Source organism: Polypterus senegalus, chromosome 2, assembly GCF_016835505.1.
Source record: "Polypterus senegalus isolate Bchr_013 chromosome 2, ASM1683550v1, whole genome shotgun sequence".
Lineage (NCBI taxonomy): Eukaryota > Metazoa > Chordata > Cladistia > Polypteriformes > Polypteridae > Polypterus > Polypterus senegalus.
Window position 1 is genome coordinate 196983553 of NC_053155.1, and position 21072 is coordinate 197004624.

Here is a 21072-nt window from a genome sequence, read left to right on the forward strand (position 1 = left end):
AACAAGAAGACAATCAGTTTCAAGGTTAGCTCAGAAATGATGATTCCAGAAAGCTATTTCAAATTAACCCACTACATCTCTTGCCAACGTTTCTCATAGTTTTGTGGGAAATGGCACAGGTTCTAATGGTGCAGCAGATGGATTGGCTTGCCTGTTATTATTTCATCCATACCTGGGCACAAATATAGCTCACGAAGACACAAAATGCCTTGGTCACCTTCATGAGCAAGTACAACCAAGGTATGACATGGGTTAGACAGGAACAATGAGACAAGCACCATGGGACACATGCTCTTCTTGTACACTGAATTCATCGCACAGTCAGAAATACGGATGTATAACTGTGTCAACAGCAGTAAAAAAAGACGGTCAGCCATGAGAACTCTTAAGGGAAGACAATTCACTGCAACATGCAGAGGCAGAAGCAAACCCACCTGGCAACGGGGTAGTTAAAGCAGGAGACAATATGACCAAAAACTCAGTTTCAGTGTCAGAACTGTCTTTAGCAGCAGCAGGCTAGCAGGACAGGCAGTCAGTAGTGTGATTTTGTGACTTAGAATGATAAGTAGCAAAATATGTAAAGTCTAGCAATCACATTGCTCAGCATACAAGCCACATACCTGACCGATCAGACCCTTTGGAAGACAGCAGAGTAGTCAACGCCTGACGAACTGTGTATAATGTAAACTGACGACCCGATATGCAAGTCCTCTTTCTGTCAGCAGCCCACACACACTTCCATGCGCCACTTTTTCAACTGTACAACACTTCATTCAGTTCAGTAGCAGTAAGAGTCCCAAATGCCAAGGCAACCATATGACCACAATCAGCAAGGGCAGCTCCCAGACAATAAAAATAAGCATCTGTTCAAACCACAATCAGGTAGTCAGAATCAAGCAAAACCAGTGCTGGATTGTCAACAGCAAATGTTTCGTAGTTATAAACGTGTACTGAGACATTTTTTATGTGTTAAAAAATGCTTAGAGTAAGAGATTATTGTCAGCTTGTGTTTGGCTCCAAGAAATGTGATCATCCAAATAATCTGCGACATTTGGCAACCCCTGTTGAACTGTTGCAAGCATCTTTTGAAAGGCAAACAGAGCTGCTGCTTGGGGCCTGGCGGAGCCTAAATAGCCTTAAAGGCAATCAGATTATGGCTGTCTTCATATGGCTGAACGTATGTAGTTTCTAAATCTATTGTGGAGATTACAGTTACTCCTATCAGCAATGCCAGCATTTCATGAAATTGAGGAAGACAATAGCTCTCTGTAATGATAAGTTTATTAGGTTCTCACAGACCAATGCACAAGTGAATACCACCAGGCTTCTTTTGGACCTCAACAGTAATGGAAACGCATCAACCCTTGCAATACTCCCTGCTTGAAGAACTTGAGTTACAGCAGCTCTGCACTGACATCATGTCGAAAAGACAGAGATAAATGAAGCAGTTTTTTCATATTCAAATGGCGGATTCTAATATTTCAACTTTGTATATTAAACCATTCATACATCTCAAGATAACAGGAAGTGTTGGAGTTGTGGAGAGACACATCACTGTAATGGAATTTATGGTAACAGCCAGTAAGACAGTACTGCCATTAAAGCACAAACATTGATGCTTTATTAAATCCGTGCCCAGCAAAGCAATACCATATTCCAGTATGAAGACTGATGAAGAGCAAGTGAATGAAATACCTGGACATACCTTGATTTGGAAGCATGCGTGTGGTCCTCTGTTCCCAGACAATAAGGAGAAGTGCATTTTTACACATTTCCAGCCATTCATCTCCCGATGCAGCAGCAACCAGCATGTAATTGTGAGACATGATCCAGACACATTAAAAATAGAGGACTAGTCACATCATTTATTGTAATCAGGTATCAAAGGCAAGTAACTTGTCACCAGTTTGTTAAATCCTCAGTTTGTAGATTAAATAGACTTTATGTAACTAGTTGTTAACACAAACAACTTTGCATTTCTTCCCAGTCCCCACTAAGTATGAATCACAGCACTCTTCCACCCACACTTTGAACGTTTGTAACTACCTGACCTAACAATTGATGAGCAGTGATTCTAGTTGGTGAACGAAGACGCTCGGCTGTGTGTGTTTCGAGTCTTTTGTGTGTGTGAGCTTGAATTTGAATGAATACAGCAAAAATCATGCATTTTTCTGCCTGTGTATATTTGGAAAAGAAAGCTTCACAGTTTTAGAACTACATCAGTTTACCTCTTTCCAAATAGCAAATAACTTGAAACATTAAAAGGACTTCCACCCTGAACTTAAATTTTTTTGTTTAGTGCTTTCCACAATGCCACATTCACCCTGTAGCGGCATCCTGTTGGCCACAGGTAGACCAAAACTTGTATTCTGTTCACAACAGAGGTATGCACTGCTTAATGTCCACGATACATACATGATATATTCTTAGAAACAGAATGTTCTGCAAACACCATATTATATATAGTACTTAGCAAAGTTATATGGAATACTGTAGCAAACCTATTTTGACTAAATACAGAGGCATAATGCTACAACTCTCCAGAGGATGCGATACCCAAGACTGGGTGCTGGCACCCTAGAGAGTCAAAGCATACACTGTTATTGGGTAATAATTTTATTCATAAGTAAGGAAAGTTTACATTAAAATAACAACAGAAAATACAGTACAGTACTGGCAGCACAATTGTATGAAAGAGACATGAGATACACATATTGCGCATGCGAAGCTGTTGCCGTTTAAAATTTGTTACGTCGGCTACGTTCTGTTCTCCAATCAGGATTTCTGAACTCTATTATAATCGTATTGGACTTTGGATGTATATACACTCAGACATTGCCCAAACAGATATTATGCGGTGCGTAGCTGTACATTAAACCATACTGGAGGGAAACAGATCATACATGCAGTCATTGAAGGTTACTTATCTGTCTGTCTGTCTATCTATAATAAACACCCCTTTAATTCACATGTCCATATTTAACTGTGTTCTTTCTGCAGTTGCATAACAAAGGTAATCACCTGCCTACCAGTAAAATCAATTCCATTTATGTCTCTTGTTCCTATTACCATAAAGGAGTGTGGTCTGATTTTTAAAAATGTAACATGCTACCCGTTCTCCACAGCAAAATTAAGAATGCAGAAAGCTGCTTGTCCCCGACCAGGCTGACTGTGACCTAACAAATGCCCTTTTTCTGGATTCCTGCAGATGCGCTTGATGATATGCAAGTATGCAAACTCCATGCACAATGGAGATTCAAATTTGTTTTCTTTCTTCAATGCATCTTGAGCACTGTGATTAGCAAGATTTTACCATTCGAGCAACCACAACACACGGCTGAAGGCTCAACAAAATGTCTACACGTGATAGAAAACTGATTCAACGATTTAGCTTTTTCATTAGAGATCTTTTAGTTACTAAATGACAGACAGGCACATACGTAATTAATGTAAATAGACAGAACTAAACAACTTTCTTCTTATGTCATGAATTTCTCTGGAAGCGAAACGTAGTTTGTTTTGCAAATGTATTTTTTTTTTTTCAAATTGTAATATTGAATCACTATTAGTCTGGTATACATTCGGGGTTTTTTTTCTTTTCAATTTTTATGCACCAACTGAATTAACAACAAAAACTTTTTATACACAGATTGTACTACAATGACAAATAAATAGAAAAAAATATAATTAGAACATTTATATTGGCATGGATATCTTTAGATTATGTATTTTATATTATTCAATCTACTATTCTTTTGTAATTCTTTGAAAAGACAACACATACACCATACAATTGTGTTCTGAATTTACATGAAGAATTTGGAGGCCAGAGGAGGCCAGTGTATTCGTAGAACAGGGGGAGTCAATCTGGCAGGGTTACATGCTCCCCCGACACGCTAGGTGGCAGCATCCCTAGGCAAGGTTACCTCTACGGACACCCGCAAGGCATACTGGGAACTGTAGTTCTATAGGGTAGCTTTGCCAGGTTCTGTGAGTGCCAACAGAGGGTGTTGCAGGGATCTATGATCCCTAGTTTGTGGGTCTTCCATTTGATTCCCATGTCTAAGATTTAAAAAAAACAAACACTCAACCTCATCCAGGTGCATTGGAATCAGGTGGAAGATGGACAAAGTTCACCAGCAGAAGAGGAAGGAGAAGGAAAAGAGAGTTGTGCTTATGTTTACTAGCTGTGTCTGGAGTTTAGGGAACTGCAATGCCCCGTACAGGTCACTATATATATATATATATATATATATATATATATATTGTGGAGGACTGCCGGCTTCCCATGCCGGTCCTCACCCCCAGGCCGCCAGGAGGAGCTCTCCCGAAAGCAGGGTCGTGCCCCAAGGTCCAGCAGGGCCTTATGGACTTTGTAGTGTTTATGCACAGCCCTGCTGGATACCTTGGGGACCACCAGGAGTCGCTGTAGGGGGGCTTATGGGCTCTGTGATGCCGTATGACCCGGGAGTACACCACGGTCACGTGACGGAAAGAAATGTCGTGCTCCCGGGTTGAAATAAAGAACTGATTGCCCTGACCCGGAAGGAATAAGGAACTGTGGACTGTTGGGACAGGAACACCTCCGGGTCAGGGGCTATAAAAGGACGATGCCTCAGTCCAGACGCTGAGCTGTGTTGGGTGGGAAAGGAGCAAAGTGTCTGGGCAAGGAGGAGTGGTTAGTGTTTGATTATTGTTTATGAGTAGTGTGGAAGGTGCTTGGTGCACTCTAAAGAATAATAATAATAAAAAGTCTTGGACTTTTACCTGGTGTTTGGAGTCATCCCTGAGGGTTCAAGGGGGCACTAGCGCCCCTACTGCCACAATATATATATATATATATATATATATGTGTGTGTGTGTGTGTTTTAAAAAAAGCATTTTACATAACACATGTAGTATTCTCTCTTTTCAGTATGGATATATTAGCTGTTTCCACTAAAAAACGTGAGATTTCAAAAACAGTGAAAGCCCTGAGAAAAGCCTGACCTTGCTTATAAATCCCCCAAGGGAAACTAACCATTTAAAAATGTCAGTCACAGCATCCTTTGTACTTTTAGAAGTCATATAAGGCTGCTTATACTCCTGGGCACATAGGCGCCAGTGTTGGGACAAAGTTACTGTGACATGGGTGACCAACATTTTAGTAAGTGTGAAAGCTAAGAATGAAAACTTGATAATGCCCAAGTGATGTAACGTGCTGTTTCGGTCCCAGTAAGGGATTCAGGGTTGATTACAGGAGTCTAGTTACACCATTCTGAACCTGCAGATGATGCCTGCTTTTTTTAAACTACATTACAAACTCTTGACGTCCATGTATGTACTCTTGGTATTGGTCACAATTGCTGTTTTCTCATTGGACTATGGCTTGAAACCTTAGGGTTAAAGACAGCTTTTCAGATATGTTGACTTGCAGCACGGCTCTTCTGGCTGGAAACATGGAGCTGTGAGATTGGTGTCTAAATGCAGGACACTAGCATTCCAGCTTATTAAAAGCTTCTGTCCTCAATTTGAACCCTATTCTCAGAAGCTTTTTTTTTGTTATTTACAGTAATGGCACCAATGCTAATAGCATTAATTCAATCACTGTCTCGTTTCTAAAAAGACACTGGTAAAAAGAAAAGTGACAGAGATCTCCTACAGGCACTTTTTTTTATTAAAAAAGAGTCCTAAAAGAATTTGCTTTACAGTTTGGTTCTCAATTAATTTCCTTGCTCCATTGGTGTGCTGCACCCAGTAACCAAATAATACAGATGATCAAACATTTACAGGTCAGGGGGGCCACCCACTTGACATGGAATGTTATTTAATCTTTACAATGTAATGCAAGAAAGAAGGAAGGTAATTTCTTTAGAAGGGTTGTGCCTATCAAGGTGGAGTGTTCTCAATAAGAGAAATTAAAGTTTAATCAAAGTGTCAAAGAGTCAAGTTTATTTAAATAAATAAATATATTCCTCATAGGGCAGAGTGGTTACAAAGTGCATAGGTTTAATGACCTGGAAACTGCATGTGTGCAGAGACAACACATTTTACTTGTGCCTGCGTGGGTTTTTATCCAGAGAGTCCAGATTTCTTTTACCTAAAGACATGGTGACTCTAAACTGGCCCTGGGTCGGCTGGTCAGCATGTGTGTCTTGTGACAGATAATCTGTATCTCCATCCAAGGTTGCTTCCTGCCCTGAGCCCTGAACCTCCATTGAACATGAATCAGGTATCATGAAAGAATAAATTAACGGATCAGCCACTGATAACAAAACACGGTACTAATCCCGACCTTTATTCTTTATTTAGTTTAGCATAATAAATCTTTTCAAAAATGTTGTTCAGTGGGAAAGTCATACCAAACAACTTAAAAAATAACAAATTAATAAAACAGAAAAATATCACAAAGAAAGCACTAAATTAATTTACTCTGCTTGCTTTCTTGAAGATTTCTACTAATGGAACATGGTCTTTACCCAACAGGTCTAGATTGCCGTGTCCACAACAAGTCAATAAGCTAATAACCTTGTTTGCATTCAGACTGTAAACAATACATCTTGATAAGTGTAGATGTAAAAACTGTACGGAAGGTGTTCTTGAAACGACACAAAGATTGAGGATATTTGCCCTCATTGCTCTGAGACCAAATGGCTCAATCTGAACAGATAGCTGAAATAGTCCACTTTAACTACAGGCTATAAAAACCCAGGGCAACACTGTAGTGAGACTGGAGGTGGGCAACATGTCTGCTGGAACAGCAGGGGATATTCACGTCTGAGTGGTAAGAAGCTTAACCTGACCATTTTAATTTTGGCAAGCTATCTGAAACGCTGCAGGTGCCACCTGGATACATATTATATATTGTATAATAAAAAGAGAGAGAGAAAAAGATATAGAGATATATACACACAGCAGTAAACCATTTCAGGTCAAAATATAGTTTTATTAAATGGAAAATAGCCTAGTAAAAGCAGCCAGGTAATAATCACACCGTTAAAGGTTTTGTGATGCCATTACACAGAAAAACTCTGCAAAAAGATTATTAACAGCTCAGTCTTGTTTCCCAAAGACATCCTCTATTAGAATCTTGTAGCTGATACTTATCACTGCATGAGGGCTGGATTCTCCATTCCAGTCGGGAACAAACTGAAAAGATTAAAACAGCAGGAAGTACGTTAGTGCATTAATGCATCAGAAAAAGTGCTATGTGGTATTTTCTTCTTATAAGAAAAATTCTAATTATGCAAATGCATGAACCAGAAGACCCCTGTGGATTTACATTTACCATTCATTTGTATAAAATGTCTTAATGTCTTTTGTTTATTTTGTTTTTAAGAGATGCTCCTATTGTTCTGGACTTCATATTAAAATATAAAAAATAACATCACTTAAGTATTATCTACCTGTGCGTGTAATTGGACCAAAACTGAAATATCTCTGTCTTTCTTGGTATTCTCCATAAAAACATTTTGTTGAGATATTATTAGACATGATTTGAACATAAAAGAGATGATTCAGTCCATATAATTTAACTGCTTAGCAAATAGCAACTTTTTCAAAGTAAAGAAACAAATGATGAGAGGTCTGGGGTCCACTGGGAAGTCTTGAAGTGAGAAATGGCTTTACTGATGTTTAGAAATGTTGGGACACACACACAAAGACAATACTGTATTTTGGTTGGTGGTAAGGCAGGTAGCAGTGTGGCATAATGGGTAAGGCTTTGGACTTCAAACCCTGAGGTTGCGGGTTCAAATCCTCCTACTCACACTGTGTGGCAGTCACACAGTCACATCACCTACTTGTGCTCCGAATCATAAAACAAAAAAAATATAACTAATTTTATCTCAAATATTGTAAGCCACCTTGGTTAATAGAGGTGTACAAGTGTTCTCGTCTATGGTGTTATAATTAGAAATTAAAAGGCAGTCAATCTCTGCCTCACAATAAGGTCATCTTGCTTTTGATTTTATTTCACCATAGATTTCTGAAGATAGAGTGAAAGCGGCAAGAAGTAAATTACAAAAAAAAAACTACCTATTTGCAATAAACAACATAAATTTATGATATATTTATAAATTATCCATGTAATTTTATCAATATAGGCTTGCTTCAATTGGACTGACAAAGAAACGCTCTATTTGTGAAGCACGCAGTCTACCCACTAAGTTTCTGTAATTCTACTTCCACTTCTTTCCAACTATTTGCATAAACATTAAAGTGGCAGTGCTAACTATTCAAAATAACAAAGCTATCATGCAAGGTGGAACAATAGTCATGTCTCTTCAATCTACATTCCGCAAATTGAGAGGCATTACCGGAGGCTTTGCTTAATCTGCTTGAGGTTACCTATGCCTATCACTACTTCTGAAAAGATTTTACTTTGGCTTTTTTACATAAAAAGGGAAAACACAATTGAAAAATATCTGGGTATCCTGCTATATTTTTTATTTAAAATAAGGAGACTATATATATACTTGAATATCAAGGCTGTGTTACAATAGAAAGTGACCAGAAGGAACGCCGCAAAGTGTAATGTAAAGAGGTAAATGTAAAGATAATCTAAAAAGATAGTAATTGGTTATATCATTAATTAAACTTTAACAAAATACTTCTTAGTTTCAGAGTCACCTAAACTACTTGTTATCATTAAAATCAAAACTACAACATGCAAGATATTTATGAGCAGATGTAGAAAAGGGTAAAATGAAAATTATCAAAAATATATGTATAAAATACCTGGAGTGGAGAAGAACATTACAAGGGTTTTTAAGCCAGAATCTCATACCAGAAACCGTAAAAAAGTGAGTTCATAGTCCATTTAAGCCACAAAATTTGTACATATCTTCACAGTTGTTATTTTCAGATGTTTTCCTCTCCAAACTCTGTGCCTACACAGAAACAGCAGTAGCATCTCCACCTCCTTCAGTATCTACCATTCAACATTTCTCGCCACATTCTACAGGGGCACTATCAAGAGTGTTCTGACCAGAACTGCAGTTTCTCTAATCTTATACAGACAGTGTACACAACAGAAACGATCATTGGCACCTCTCTGCCCTTCATTACAGACATCTTTATAAAGTGTTGCATTCAAAAACTCCCCCAAACCCCCACCCTGGTCTCTTTGTTCCACATCCTTCTGGCAGAAGAAACTGTAGCAACTAAACCAGTTCTGACAAGTTATGTAACAGCTTTTACCCCTTCACTGGCTGACCTCTGGGCTGCTGTCACATCTGCTTCTAGCAGCTTATTGATAGGTAGTATATATATTATACTTGTTGCAACTGTTGTTTTTTTATTAGTTGTTATTTATTTATTATTACAGTCAGGTCCATAAGTATTTGGACAATGACACAATTTCATTATTTTGGCTCTGTACGCCACTACAATGGATTTGAAACAAAGCAATCAATATGTGATTGAAGTTTAGATTTTTAGCTTTAATTCAAGGGGTTTAACAAAAATATTGTATGAGCTGCTTCGAAAAGACAGACATGGCCCTCCTATTTTCACGGGGTCAAGAGTATTTGGACAAACTACCATAATCATATATATAATGATCAATACTTTCAATATTTGTTTCAAAATTCTTTACAGTCAATGACTGCCTGAAGTTTGGAACCCATGACCATCTCCAAGTGCTGAATATGTATTGCACTGCGGTCCTGGGGAACATCAGTTTGTGTTAGTATATGCAGCAATACTGTGTGTGAGTGGTTTGACAATAAAGCTACCTGACTTGACCTGATCAACTTCACCTTATCCACAATTCCACTTGAAGAATCATCAAGTAGAGAAATCTTCATCACTAAAGCGCTAGTTAAATGTCCTCTAACAGTCATTTCTCTCTGAATGTCACCTAAGTCTACTCTTTGTGTTAACATATTGATTAACTGGATATGCCCTGCATTTTAGTACATAAACTTAAGAATGATGGGACACTACTTGTATAATTATTCTAATGATCACACTTTTGCAGAAGGACTTGCTTTCAGTTAAATTTGAATTCTTCAAGTTATGAAATCTTCCCTTAATTTGTCAGTTACTCTGCACCTTTATAGGTTATTTTTAACAAACATGTTCAGTTCAATTTAATTTATTTGTAAAAGGTTGCATTCCAATTAGACACTCCTGGCACACTTGAAATATTGCAGGTATAATAGCTGTAGAAAACACAAAACACCAAGTAATAAACACTGTACATTCAAATACCCAAATAATAATAAATAATTTGGTTAAAATCTCAAGGACATTTGTTCTTACTGAACATTCTACAGATAAAAAAACTACTTATATATACAGGTCAACATCTTTAACAGGTTGGTTTAAAGTTCGCAAGATGGCCAAAGTATTTAAAACATTAATTGTTCGGCATTGTCCAAGCACAGCAGTAAGACACTGAGAAGGGTGTATGTGTTATGACAAACCCCAAATAGAGAAGGTCAGAGCCATCAAAACACTTCACTCAACACCAAACTTTTAATGTATGATAAATAAGTTAAATAAACAGACTGAAAATGTGAAATGTGTGAAAAAAAAAATCAAAATGTATAAAAATAAATTATATTAATATATAATATTATTAATATTAATATTAAATATAAATAACCCAGTAAAGGGTAAATAACCTCTGTACAATAATTAAATTAACATATCAGATTTTGCTAATCAATGAGATATCGGGGTTAAATTTACTGGTGAAAAATACAGTGTACATTCATTTGACATATTCTTTCTTTCATTCTTTTTTCACCCAGCAGATGATCATGTGGAGGCTGAGCATATCTCTGTAGCTTGGGGAATTAGACAGGACTGACAAAACATTGGTCCTGGTTTGTCTGTATTCATCCAGATACCTATGTTTCTTATACAAGATGATTCTGGAGTCACAGATTAACATTCTTTGAGATGAGAGCAAAAACAGAGTAATCACCAAAAAAAAAAGGTTTAGAATGATTTATTAATCCAGACATTGATTGCGCAAGAAGTTCACCCAGGTTTGCGAACATATAAGGTGAGCTTTAACATATGCATCCATGTTTTGCACTTATATATTTATCTAATTCATTAGGAATGATAGCTGCTGTGAAAACACAATGTTGCTGAAAAGAATAAATAGCATAAAAAACACAGTTAAGAATACTGACTGATGATCCACAAAGAATGCCACAACTGTCTTACCTTAACTGGTGTTTCCGATTGATAGAAAGGTAAAGGATTGTCCCTCCAATTTATTTCTGACAAAAACACATTGTAATCTAGTTGATTGTCTTCACTTTCAAATCTAATTTTAAAAATAAAATAAAAACAAGAACCAATTAAATAATATAATTTTTGTTGTATTAATAATTTAGTCATGTTCTGTGTTATGCTGCAAACATTTGTTTACAAATACCACTACTAATGTTGTCGGTTTGCCATATTCTTACATGTAAAAACTAGATGTGTAACAGATGAGCCAAGAGCCAAGTAAAAATATTAAAACAGTATTTTTATTTTTAACATAAACACACAATTAGATTTTCACAAGGAGAAAGAACAAATGTAAAATAAATAAATAAAGGACATGACAAAGAAAGAAGATCTGCTGTCCACTTGGGTCTTCCAATGTAGGTCATTGCTGTGAACATCTGGTGAGGTGGCTTCCTTACACTGCCACCTTCCTAATACCAAAAAGTACCTAACCCTCTCAACTCTCATCTTCTCCTTTCTTAATATTTCTGGCTACCAGATACATAGGTTTCTTTAATTTTTCAGAGACTCCAAACTGTTGATTGTTCTGTGCACAATTTCTAATTGTATTCATTTTGCTTGTTCTTATTTTATTGGTGTTTCTCTAATCTGTTTGTTAACTTTCATCTACTTCTAAAACATAAAATGTAAGAGTAATGGCTGAATCTAATGCTAACCTTTCAGAACCACGTTGTCCCTAAAGGGAAATTTGGCAATTTATGCTATGTGTATAAATGGAAATCGAAACCAATGACAGGCATCTGGCACACAACTGCCCCAGTGCTTGTGGTCCAGAAAGGAGGACTGGCTTGGGGCACAAAACTGTTATTATTGTACAAAATTATCTTGTTGTAGCTTAAAACCCAATTTGTTTGAGAATACAGCAAAAGTAACAATTTTGACTTAACTCTCCCAGTCCATTTAGGTGGTATTGGATAGTTGCTTTGTGTAACGGCATCTGCTAAGTAGAAATTTAAATAATACATTGTATATTGTATACTTATTAATGAATTTTCTTTTGAAAACAAATACTGGTCTTATTTGTTTCTGTAGTAAAATGCTTCTGAATTAGCTGATCCATATCTATAACAAATTAATTCATAATAATGAAACAATTGAAATGACTTCTTTATACTGTCACAGAAATAAATATTTTCAAATATTTCTTGCAAACACAAGTTTTAATTTTATACTAACTATAAAGGACAGTTGCCTCTTAATTACCCAAATTAACTAAAATTAAATCAAACTCATAAGCCATGGGCAAACACCAGGACAGAGCAAAACACCAAATATATTATTATATATTTAAAAAAGACAATTTGTAATATACGAGTTTTGTGAGATGTTGTTCAATGAATCCATGCATAACCAGTTGAAATCAGCATCCAGGATGCAGTTTACTTAGTCAATTTTTAATAAGTAATATATCTTGTTAACTCAAAAAGATGGGTTCTTACTCAAAAAAACTATAGAGATCCATCCATCCATCCAATAGCTAACCCGCTATATCCTAACTACAGGGTCATGGGGGTCTGCTGGAGCCAATCCCTGCCAATACAGGGCGCAAGGCAGAAAACAAACACCGGGCAGGGAGCCAGCCCACCACAGAAAACTATAGAGATACAACCTTGAAATTACATTTCCATAAAAGATAAGAAGTGGGAAGAAGTCATGAGGCTTTGACTTACTTTGCCAGAATGGCTCTCAGAAGATCATCAGCTACAGGTAGCTTGAAGGCTTTGCAAATTGTCCTGCATTCCTCAGTTGGAAGCATGCCTTTCCTGTGAAAACATTTGACATAGTCAGCATCAAGAAAATGTTTACATTCATAATAGACATTATTCTAAGTTTGGTATCTGGTGGGATTACAGAATTACAGGCATCAGTGTACTTTTTACCTATTATTTATGATAGATTTTGGCAGAAAATCTCTGAAATGCAGACTAAAAACTAAGAAATTCAATACCAGCTTTGGAAGACAAACATGGAAAGCTTTATGGCACCAATGTCACAGACTAATTGCAAAGTAGTGTGGAAGGCAGCAATTACAGCTCAGGCATGTACATTGGACTCATTAGAGCAAGCAAGTGTCAGCAGCTCTGCATGCTCCATTAACTGGTCCTCTTGTCCCTCCTCTAAGGGGATGTTGAATTATTATCTCAAGATTCTAAACAAGATAATGCCATGTTGTCTGCTAAATCAACAAGCATATCTGGCTTTCATGTTTGTTTACATAACCTTGTGTACAATGCACAGCTTAGGTTTGTCAAATGTTTTCCTAACAGGCATCCAGTAAGGTCTGATTTTAAGGAATTTTGAGCTAAGGCACTCTGAGGTACATCTAGGCAAGGACAGAATCATCAAACTTAGGTTCTGGAAGGCTCTAGTAAGGAATTCCTTATAAATCAATTTTAATAAGACTGAAAACAAATTAAAGTGCATTCATTTCAGTAATTTCATGCATTAATTCAGGCCATCAATGGTAAGAATTCTCTTCAAACAGCTCACTGCTGACTTTATTATTGAATATATTTAAGATGGTTCAGGTCTTTAAGTGCTGAAGATGCAAGTGTGACCTATAACATTTTCTGGATAGGGGATTCCTCTTTATTTTATATCTAATAAAGAGCTGAACATTGGTTTCAGAAATGATAGAATAGGAGTTATATATATATATATACTATCAAAATACCCACGCTTCGCAGCGGAAAAGTAGTGTGTTAAAAAAGTAATGAAAAAGAAAAGGAAACATTTTAAAAATAATGTAACATGATTGTCAATGTAATTGTTTTGTCACTGTTATGAGTGTTGCTGTCATATATATATATATACACATATATATATACACACACACACACACAATTAAACATATATACATATACACATATACATATATACATACATATCTACATATATACATATACACACATACAGTATATATATATACACATACATCCACATATATAAACATATCTACATATATACACACATACATATACATACATATACACACATATACACATGTGTGTATGTGTGTGTGTATATATATATATATATATATATAGAGAGAGAGAGAGAGAGAGAGAGAGATAGCAAAATACCAAGGCCGCAGCAGAGAAGTCGTGTGTTAAAGAAGTTATGAAAAGAAAAGGAAACATTTTAAAAATAATGTAACATGATTGTCAATGTAATTGTTTTGTCACTGTTATGAGTGTTGCTGTCATATATATATATATATATATATACACATATATATATATACACACACACACACAATTAAACATATATACATATACACATATACATATATACATACATATCTACATATTGTAATTGTTTTGTCACTGTTATGAGTGTTGCTGCTATTTCACAATCTGCTCAGTTACTGGGATTTTCACACACAACCATTTCTAGGGTTTACAAAGAATGGTGTGAAAAGGGAAAAACATCCAGTATGCGGCAGTCCTGTGGGCGAAAATGCCTTGTTGATGCTAGAGGTCAGAGGAGAATGGGCCGACTAATTCAAGCTGATAGAAGAGCAACTTTGACTGAAATAACCACTCGTTACAACCGAGGTATGCAGCAAAGCATTTGTGAAGCCACAACACGCACAACCTTGAGGCGGATGGGCTACAACAGCAGAAGACCTCACCGGGTACCACTCATCTCCACTACAAATAGGAAAAAGAGGCTACAATTTGCACGAGCTCACCAAAATTGGACAGTTGAAGACTGGAAAAATGTTGCCTGGTCTGATGAGTCTCGATTTCTGTTGAGACATTCAAATGGTAGAGTCAGAATTTGGCGTAAACAGAATGTGAACATGGATCCATCATGCCTTGTTACCACTGTGCAGGCTGGTGGTGGTGGTGTAATGGTGTGGGGGATGTTTTCTTGGCACACTTTAGGCCCCTTAGTGCCAATTGGGCATCGTTTAAATGCCACGGGCTACCTGAGCATTGTTTCTGACCATGTCCATCCCTTCATGACCACCATGTACCCATCCTCTGATGGCTACGTCCAGCAGGATAATGCACCATGTCACAAAGCTCGAATCATTTCAAATTGGTTTCTTGAACATGACAATGAGTTCACTGTACTAAAATGGCCCCCACAGTCACCAGATCTCAGCCCAATAGAGCATCTTTGGGATGTGGTGGAACGGGAGCTTCGTGTCCTGTATGTGCATCCCACAAATCTCCATCAACTGCAAGATGCTATCCTATCAATATGGGCCAACATTTCTAAAGAATGCTTTCAGCACCTTGTTGAATCAATGCCACGTAAAATTAAGGCAGTTCTGGGCGAAAGGGGGTCAAACACCATATTAGTATGGTGTTCCTAATAATCCTTTAGGTGAGTGTATATACATAGGTATATATGTGTATATATATGTATGTGCCTAAATGTGTGTGTGTGTATACCTGTATGACAGGTAAGTAGTACTAACAGCAGCTAAAATGTATATGGATCATCTCTCGGTAGTAGATCCCTTCTGAAAGGTGCTACATGACGGTTGTGGTATAGAAATTACATTTTCTATGTGAACGTCCAAATTTCTGCCTGTGGTAATAAAAAGGTGTATCGCTGACGATATGAGCGCATTTTGGGGACCGTCGCGGTGGGTCTCGTGTAGAATGGTAAGACGTCCCTGCCATTAACCGGCCGGGATGGCACTGTCGGTCCTCCACTCCTGTGCGTGTCTTCCGCGACCTCATAATCATATACGTGCAAAAGAAAGTGAGAAGCGCCTTAATATTAGTTTGCCACGGTCTAGAAAAGGGGTCCCGTGTTTGCAGTTGTCTGGGCTATAGCTCAGGGGAAGGAGGAAAAAAAATTAAAAGTGCTCACTTTGACTTAAGGCAGAAGCGCAGTCAGCGTCTCAAAGGCCGCCACAGCTATGAGCGCGCGCCGGTTGCTTGACTTTTGCAGGGCAGGAGATGCCACTTTTTGCAGACACGTTCACGTGATCAAAAGTCTCTGCGCTCTTTGGAGGTCATTCATATATATATAACTGATCACCCATTGGCCTCGCTCAATGAGTGCAAGGGAAAAAATAAAATGTAGTCTATAAGTTATTAAACAGTAAAACATTAACGTTTTAAGAAGTAAAGATACATTGAGCACTACTGGAGTGGTTTCGCGTAAGCTACATTTTAAAGATGGTATAACACAACAGGTAAGTAGTACTAACAGCAGCTAAAATGTATATAGATCATCTCTCGGTAGTAGATCCCTTTTGAAAGGCGCTACACGACGGCTGTGGTATAGAAATTACATTTTGTATGTGAACGTCCAAATTTATGCCTGTGGTAATGTGCTCGTGTAGACTGGAGAGACGGCCCTGCTATTAACTGGCCGGGATGGCACTGTCAGTCCTCCACTCCTGTGCGTGTCTTCATAATCGGACCTGACAACCTCATAATCGTATACGTGCAAAAGAAAGTGCGAAGCGCCTTAATATTAGTTTGCCGCAGTCTAGAAATGGGATCCCGTGTTTGCAGTTGTTTAGGCTATAGCACAGGGAAAGGAGAAAAAAAATTAAGTGTTTACTTTACCTTATATGGGCAGGCACTCAATTACGTGGGAGGCGTGATGACATGAGACGCAACTCCGCCTCCCACAGCCATCGAGCTGCAGTCTATTACAGTATAAGGAGAAAAAATAGGTTCCAGTTATGACTGTTACGCATAGAATTTCAAAATGAAACCTGCCTAACTTTTGTAAGTAAGCTGTAAGGAATGAGCCCGCCAAATTTCAGCCTTCCACCTACACGGGAAGTTGGAGAATTAGTGATGAGTGAGTGAGTGAGTGAGTCAGTCAGTCAGTGAGGGCTTTGCCTTTTATTAGTATAGATATATATACGTGTGTGTATGTATACATGTGTGTGTATGTATATATAAAAACCATCTTTAGCAAATGCTGATGAGCTATGTACAGTTACTTTGACAGTAAATAATAAATGTTAAAAGAAATATTCTGCTTCAAGGCAGTGAAAGACAATGACAGTGTCGTTTTTTCCAAGAAAGTGAAATCAAGACACGTAGAGAGAAATACATTGAGGGGAGAAGACTCATTAATATATAATACAAACACACATAGCTAAAAGATTTTGTGTAGGTGTTTATTTAAATGTATTGATATTAGTAGTTACAATACCAGCTTATAGTACTCAGACATTTATTAAAAATTTGTTCTATAATCATTTTGGTATAAATTTTGTTCCACCATTTACTATTTTTTGGTTAGATGTGTGATAGATGGCCAGCCGTTCATCCTGGCCAAAACCCCCACGCCGCCAGGTAGAGCCCTCCCTGCAGCATGGAGGGGCCCCGATTGCCAGCAGGGAATTATGGACGTTGGAATTTTCCTTTACAGCCATGCTGGATACCATGGGGGCCGATACAAGGCACTGCAGGGAGGAGCAGTGACTATTTTCCTTACGCCCCGGAAGTACGTCCGAGTCACATGGACAAGGGGAATGATGTGCTTCCGGGATGAAGAAAAGGACTTTTTATCTGACCCGGAAGTGATAGGAGATCACATGGACTGGGGATTGGAACACTTCCCGGTCAGGGAATATAAAAGGACTGTGGGAGCTCCCAGACCGCGAGCTGAGCTGGGTGGAAGGGTGGCAACGCGTCTGGGAGTGGAGGATTGTTTATTGTTATTGTGATTGATTATTTAATGAGTATTGTGGAGAGGAGGGTGCTTTTTGCACTGTGCTGTATGAATAAAGTCTACTTTTGGACTTTTATCTGGTGTCTGGCATCTTGGACAAGGGTTCAAGGGACCGATAGCACCCTATCTGTCACAAGGTGGTTTAATTATTTTCATCAACTAAAATTTACCACATAAAAATATATGGTTGTCAAGGTGAACATATTCAAATGTTTATCTACAAGGCTTAATCATAGTGACTGCAAAGGTAAGAATGACTGAAAATGCTATTTATTTCAATATGGTATACAGTAATCCCTCGCTATATCGCGCTTCGACTTTCGCGGCTTCACTCTATCGGATTTTAAATGTAAGCACATCTAAATATATATCACGGATTTTTCGCTGGTTCGCCGCTTTCTGCGGACAATGTGTCTTTTAATTTATGCTACATGCTTCCTCAGTTTGTTAGCCCAGTTGATTTCATACAAGAGACGCTATTGGCGGATGGCTTAGAAGCTACCCAATCAGAGCATGTATTACATATTAACTAAAACTCCTCAATGCTATAAGATATGCTTCCCGCGTGGCGCTTGTTTTGTTTGCTTCTCTCTGTCTCTCTCACTCTCTCTGCCTGACGGAGGGGGTGTGAGCAGAGGGGGCTGTTTACACAGTGGCTGTTTGCCTAGAAGATAGGACGCTCCTCTACAAAATGCCGCTTTATCCCGGTGCTTCTGTATACTTAAAAGTACGTATTGATTTTTTGATTGTGCTCCTTTGAAGATAAGATATGTTTGCATTCTTTTAATTGTGAGAAAGAACTGCCATCTCTGTCTTGTAATGAAGCACAGTTTAAACGTTTGACTAAAGGGTGTTATTTCATGTCTAGAGGGCTCTAATAATGTTAACAGTGTGGGAGAGTTTATAAGGGCTTAAAATATATAAAAATAAACATACAAACATATGGTTTCTACTTCGCGGAAATTCATTTATCGCGGCAGAGTCTGGAACGGATTAACCACGATAAACGAGGGTTGACTGTAGCAACACAAAAATGAAAGCAAAAATGAGTGCAGGTGGCAATGTGTGATGGTGTTGCATACAAACAAACCGAGATGAGCTTTTAAATACTATACTAAACTATACTATTAATACTGTAATAACATTTCATTTGGGTTGGACGCAACAGATAATTTGATAGTTTAACAAAATCAAAAAACTGCCTAAATACAAATCAATGACTAATTGAAAAAAACTACAGTAAAGGCAAAGTGAAAATAACATTAACTTAGCTAGGAATAGTCACTTATTATAACATCAACAGAAAGAGAGACAGACTTTTCAACAATCCAGAATTAACCCTGGACAGAACAGCAGTCCACTGCAGAAGGCAGGAATAACTGATGCTTGTTAAATGAGACATTGTCAAACATTCAATGTCTAGCCTGGATAGGAATGTGGAGAGGGAAAAAATAACGGATAACTTGAAAACTGGGGTAATGCACCTTGAGGAAACTTCAATGACTTACTGTAAATGCAGTACAGATGATAAAATTAGGTGTGTAATGTGTAAATTTGTAATTGTAAAACAACGCTTTCAAACTCACAAAATTGACTGTTGTTGGGGGATGAAGCAACATTGAGCACAAGGCAGGAATCAACTCTACAGTGGTTCTAGAACATTGCATGGCCAACTCTCTTTAACAAGGGGGCAGGTAGGATCACCAAATAATAAAACGCATGTTTTAGGGATGTGAAAGGAAAACCTGAGTATCTAGAGAAAAGGCCATGGAAGTCTTGAGAAAAATGTGTAAACTCTACACAAACAGTGACAGGACATCAGGAAACAAAATAGGGACACTAGGTTCATGAGGCCTTGCAATATCAGCACTGGTTATTTTAAATATATTGGTACTGATAGTATAGTACATGCAAATACATCATTCATACGTTTTCCACCCACTGTATTCCTGTTGGACATTTCATTAATCATTCACAAAGCACTTTTCGTTACCTGGCTTTATCTTTGTGTATGAAGTAGTTCAACAGTCGGGGGAAGTCCTCAAAACCTTTTCTCCTCAGCTGCTCCTGAGCCATAGCAAGCAGGAATTTAATATCTATTTCACGCTGCTCCCGACTACTATAGTGGCGCCCAACAGTCATGATCTCATGTTCACTAAGTTGACCCTCTGCCACCTCTGCAAGGAGATTCCTGTTGACCAATTATTCCATTTAGATAGGAAAATAAATGTTAGCAATATTTTACAAGACGTAATAAGTGAACTGACTGCAAGCCTTCTTGTCACAATATCTATAAAAGCTGTGTTTTCTTGGCTGATAGATGCACATGTAAAACTTAAGGTTAACAAACACTGGCAGATACAGTATAGCAAAAATGTGAAAACCCTGCATTCACATATAGCCAGTTATGCATCCATAAAATAGCATTTTCATACAGCATCAAATTTCAATAATAAAATGGCTTGCACAAGCAAAACTGAACTATAAAGCAGTAGTTTAAAAATATTAAAATATGAAAAAGAACATAAAGAAGGCAGGGAACCAGCACTGGACAAAGTGCTAGTCTATCACAAAACTAGTGATGATGATAAATTAAAATAACATTTTCATCAATTATCCTTAATTGTGGTTCAAATATTGCTAGATAGCTCAGACTCATCATACCTGAAAGGACCATATAAAATAGTTCCTGTGTTGGATGGATCGTTCTTTACAAATGACATTCGGATATCCTTCAGTTTTGGTTCAGCAATGTTTTTTAGCTTGCTTAATATGGTAGCTATATCAGCTTTGGGAAACTGTAAAAGGAAAAAAAGTAATACATATAAATAAGTAATTCAGAAATGATTAATTTATTGCTTGCGTTTATTGCTTAGACAGTGTACAGACACAGTAGGTACAACTGCTGCCTCCAAGCTCCAGAATTGTAGATTAGAATCGTGGCCTGGTCTCTGTTTGCACACATTTACAGATCCTGTCTGTGTTTTCATCTGGGTACTCTGGTTTTCCTCAAATACTCTAAAATCTTCCATGTTAATTGAAGGTTAATTGAAAACTTTAAGCTGGTCCAGTCATATTTAGCATGTAAATGTGTATCAGCCTCTTCAGCTGAAGTTCTAAGCAGTCTAGAAAATACTCATGATTTTTCAGTTCTACATGACAAAAGTAAATTGA

General features: G+C 37.6%; 1 protein-coding gene across 3 annotated transcripts in view; it reads right to left on the bottom strand.

The window, feature by feature from the left end:
• Positions 1-6911: 6911 nt before the first annotated feature.
• The window catches only part of efhc2 (EF-hand domain (C-terminal) containing 2), a 114468-nt gene continuing 100307 nt past the window's right edge, over positions 6912-21072 (bottom strand). For all 3 annotated transcript variants that reach the window (XM_039745147.1, XM_039745148.1, XM_039745146.1), the window contains exons 11-15: positions 20563-20696; positions 19892-20089; positions 12906-12998; positions 11164-11266; positions 6912-7128 (exon numbers count right to left, since the gene is read on the bottom strand). In XM_039745147.1, coding sequence (XP_039601081.1) covers positions 7033-7128; positions 11164-11266; positions 12906-12998; positions 19892-20089; positions 20563-20696 — 624 coding nt within the window. In that variant the 3' untranslated portion in view covers positions 6912-7032. The remainder of the gene's footprint in view (positions 7129-11163; positions 11267-12905; positions 12999-19891; positions 20090-20562; positions 20697-21072) is intronic.